At 55.1% G+C, this 4,193-nt stretch overlaps 1 protein-coding gene across 2 annotated transcripts; it reads right to left on the bottom strand.

The window, feature by feature from the left end:
• Positions 1-420: 420 nt before the first annotated feature.
• LOC149997716 (asialoglycoprotein receptor 1-like) lies at positions 421-3,895 on the bottom strand. 2 transcript variants are annotated; one of them, XM_090292070.1, is made up of 9 exons: positions 3,711-3,895; positions 3,373-3,472; positions 2,147-2,263; positions 1,923-2,018; positions 1,775-1,846; positions 1,404-1,490; positions 1,151-1,302; positions 972-1,078; positions 421-837 (listed from the first exon to the last, which is right to left on the bottom strand). In XM_090292070.1, the coding sequence occupies exons 2-9, from the start codon at positions 3,437-3,439 to the stop codon at positions 663-665; spliced, it is 873 nt and encodes a 290-aa protein (XP_090148196.1). In that variant the 5' UTR covers positions 3,440-3,472; positions 3,711-3,895; the 3' UTR covers positions 421-662. The 2 variants fall into 2 exon arrangements, with proteins under 2 accessions (XP_090148196.1, XP_090148197.1); XM_090292071.1 differs by having other exon boundaries at positions 3,373-3,462.
• Positions 3,896-4,193: the final 298 nt, after the last annotated feature.

The raw sequence follows: 4,193 nt of genomic DNA, 5'->3' as shown, positions 1-4,193 counted from the left end.
TGTGGATTCTATTTACCTAGGGTTTTCCCTTCTGTGGAACTGGTTTTCCTCGTGTATTTGGTGACTCTTTCTTGGGGTTCAACTTTGATTCATTGTATCTGTTGCCTATGGATGTTGCTTCTCTTCACTGTACTGCACACAACAGACACCAGGGAGTTTCATCTGAAGCTCTGTGAGCACTCCACACAAAGGGGTGGTTCTCTTCTGAGGGGTTTCTGGAAGGAGGATGGTCCCAATAACAACGCTGTTTTCCCGCTGAGACTCAGAGAGCAGAGTTAATGTGCCCTAAATCACACACGTAAATAATGAATCTGCCATTTGGCCCAAAGCCCATACAGTTTTCCTGATGCCCTGCTGCCTGTCCTATTGCTAACAAGCCCACTCCCCTTCCTAATCCTCATAACCAGTCAACGCAGAATGTTTCATAATTTTTCTTCCTTTTACTCTAAAAAAAAGTTGACAATTACAACCCACAAACTGCAGAAAGTGGCATGGTTTCAATCTACCCACCCTGTTGAACATCATTGTCATTCCTCAGACACCATCCTCTCCCCTTCCCTTAAAATCCTACATGAAAATCCCCCAAAATATGCAGGAGACCCCCAGATAGGAGGGTCCCCAAACAAGGACCCTTCAACAGGTGAAGGCATTGAGGAAATAAATTAAGGGAGAGAAGGCTCCTTGCTGCCCCTGTCCAGCTTCGTCTCGCAGACCCAGCGGTAGGGCCTCCGGCAGACGTCATCATTCCAGCGGCCATCATCTGTGAAATGGGCACAGTCCTCGCCTCCGCCAAGCCCGTGCCCATACCAGTCGTCCGGCTGCTCTGGTCTCCAGTTCCTAAGAAGGGACAGATTGGGCACCAGGAGGCCAACGCTCAGCCAAGCTGAGGAGCCCCTCTTGCCCTTGGACCCACCCAGCTGGGACAGCAGGACCCAGGCCGAAGGGACAGAGTACAGAGCACACACACTCACTTGAAGCTGCTCTCATAGTCTGTCCCATCCACCCATGTCCAGGGACCATGTTGGTCAGTGAGGCCCATCCAGGTGTTCACAGGGCCCATGTGGTGCTGAATAAATCTCTGGGGAGAGAAGAGGATGGTGACCTCTCTGTAGAATAGTAAGACTCCCAGATGAGCCCTCCCAGCCCTCACCTGCTCCTCCAAGGAGCCGACCACCACAAGGTGCGCGTTCTCCAGCTGGCAGTACTTCTCGGCCTCAGGCCAGGACTTCCCAGTGCGAGAGAACCAGTAGCAGCTGCCTTCGTGCTGCATCCAGTTAACAGGGCAGCAGGCCTTTTCAGAGCCTGGGCAAGGGAGGGGTGCAGAGGGAAGGTGGAGGGGCTGAGGCTCTGCCAGGGGGGGAAACAGGCAGAAAAGCGTTGCTGGGGCATTCCTGCCTCCTCACCATTGCCCTGGAGGATGGCCAGCTGGCAGCTCAGGCTTCGCAGGTCAGAAACAAAGATCTTTACATGGAGCAGCAAGCTGGAGTGATCTGGGGAGAGAGGGGGCGGGGGAGGGGGAAGGATGAGAGTGAGGAGGGAAAGGTCAATGTGAACACTGGGGGTTGGGAAGGGTTTGTATCTGTACACAGGACTGAAGATCAATCACAGATGCCCTTGCCACAAGACCCCTTGGTTTTGGGGAGAAATAAAAATTGCTGTCAGTAAAACATTTGAGAATTGCAGGAGAAAAGATGGCTGTCCAGACCTCTTGGTTTGGTCTGGGAAACCCCTGTATTCCACACATACACACTGGCACCCACGCCCCAGCTCTGACCTTGACTCAGGTCCTGCTGCTGTTTCTCCATCTGGGACTCCAGGGACTTCATTTTTCTGCCCACACCTCCTCCTGGAGGAGAAGCTTGCTCAGTGTCCCAACATCCCTGGCATCCCACAACTGCCCAGCTCAGCCCCAGCCCCCTCACCCTGGGTGCGCAGGTCGTGGACCTTGGCCTCTATGCTCGCTGTGAAGTTGCTGACTGTCTCTCTCAGGCCTTGCATCTCCTCGCGCAGCTTGGAGTCTGGGCCGGAGACAATGCGGATTAGACGAAATGAGAGGGCTGTGTCCACTCTCACAGCTACCAGCACTCCCCCCCACACCGCTCCCACCAAGCCCCCTCCCTTCCCTGCCCACCCCTGGGACACCCACTCTGGGATCCGATCACGCAGACAACCACCAGCAGCAGGAGACTGAGGCCCAGGGAGAGCAGGAGGAGGCAGGGTCCGGAGCAGAGCCTCTGAAGTAGTGGTCGGGGAGGAGGCGGCCCTGCAAAAGGAGAGGGCATCAGGGTCTCGGGGACATAGGAGAGTCTGGGGCTGCTCTGGGGTCCTAGGAGGAGAGCAGGCTAAGACTTCTCCGGGAGACTAGGAGGAATCACATAAACTAAGAAAGATGAGCAATAGGTGACTCTGAGGGGCCAGAGGCACCTGGAAGTGGGGAAGAGGGTTACTTACAGAGGGAAGCAAAGTTTTGACCCGCCCTAGCTCTACCCAGGCTCTGGGCCTTTGCTGACACCTAGTGGCCTAATTGTGTCAGTGCAGCTAATGAACCTCATCAGAGCCTTGAGGATGAATGAGTTCGTGAGCTGGAGGGAAGGGCGTAGTGGGGGACAGCAGGGGAATAGGTGCTCCTCCCTGAAGGCGGGGCAAGAGAAAGCGGTTTCTTTCTGTCTCCATGAATCTCACTGCTGTTTGGCTGGGTGCAGGATGAGAAGGTGGAGTAGCCAGACTTCAGGTCCCTCAAGCTGCTTCCACCCAGGGAGCTCTATCCCCGGGAGCTGGAATGTGAGGAGCCTCCCTTCCATTCTCCCCTTCCCTGCAACCCCTTTCCCCATCAAAGGGCACTGCCCACTCCCACCCCCAAGAACTGGATTTCATTCAGCCCAAACAACACCCCTCCTTACATGAGAAAAAATAGGGTTCTGTTTCTGATGTAGGGGGGCCTCATCTTTCCTCCAATCAGAAATCCCTCAGCCTCTTCACAGAAATCTTACTCCTTGACCAAAATGATCGCCCAAACCCCAACAACACGTGCATGCGTGCTCCCGTGCGCACGCGCACACACACACACAACCAAAGGCTCACAGGTGCTGGGAAAAGAAAGGAGGGCCCACCCCCTCCCCAAGATCCTGCAAAGTGGGTGACATGACAAGGGTCAGGAGGCATGCAGAAGCTTTGGGTACCCACCACCAAGAAAGGGACTCCAGCCCGACACTTTACACCTCCCCTAAGAGGACAACTCGGACGCTATGTTCTTGTGACAGGGGCAGACCTAGAGACAGACTCTGGAGTCAGAGAAAGAAGGAGGAGCCGAGACAAGGAAGCCAGAGCCACCTAATGCTCGCCTTTCAGAAATAGGAAGAGGTGTCCCTTCACCTTGTCTGAGCTGGTGGTCATTCTCCTCATTGTCCAGATGCTGAAAATCTTGATACTCCTTTGTCATGTTAGGGCTGGCTGGACCTGGGACTAGTCAAGACTGGCATTAGGATTGAGATTGGGTCTGAGCAGAGTTGGTGTGTGGGGTCCCGTCCCTTTCTAAGTGATCGGTGGCTACATGGAGACCTTTCTTCTTTCCCTTGTTCCCGCCCAGGCCTGTCACCCAAATCCATCCTCTGAGGTTTCTCCACCCAGCTCCTCCCCTCCTGACAGCTGGTCCCCTCCACCCATCGCCCAACCCACCCCAGTGAGTCCCCCTGCTTTTCTTCCCCTTTTACTTGCTGGTGGTCTTGAGGGTGACTCCTGGATCCCTCAATGCTGTGTAGATCCCAGGCTAAGAAGGAAGCTGAAGCCTGGAGAAGTGGGGTGTGCAGACAACCCTGGACAATGGGGGAGGAAGGGGCAGGGTCCATACGAGGGCCCTGAGCACTGCGCGTACGCGTGTCTGCTTGTGTGTGTGTTCCTAGCGTGCTGGACCTGGCATCTCCAGTGCCAGAGACTTTGGACTTAAACAGAGGTTGAAATGGATTTGGAACTCAGATGTGTGGGGGTAGAGGCAGGGGGTGGGGATGGGTTGCCTCTGCTTTACTCTCCAGGGAGGGGGAGTCTCCTAGTGGTCCCCCTCAACTCCACATGCTGGCCACCTCACTCACCATTGCATGGTTTGGGAGGGGAGCCCAGAGGCCCTGGGGTGCAGTTCAATGATTTCCCTCTGCCCCTCCCTCTGTCACTTCCTGACTCTGAATTCCCAGAATTGTTGG

The sequence above is a fragment of the Furipterus horrens genome, unplaced genomic scaffold (genome assembly GCF_987537825.1).
Source record: "Furipterus horrens unplaced genomic scaffold, mFurHor1.1.pri manual_scaffold_11, whole genome shotgun sequence".
NCBI lineage: Eukaryota > Metazoa > Chordata > Mammalia > Chiroptera > Furipteridae > Furipterus > Furipterus horrens.
The sequence above is the reverse complement of the archived record's forward strand: the minus strand, read 5'-3'. Positions and strand labels throughout refer to the sequence as shown.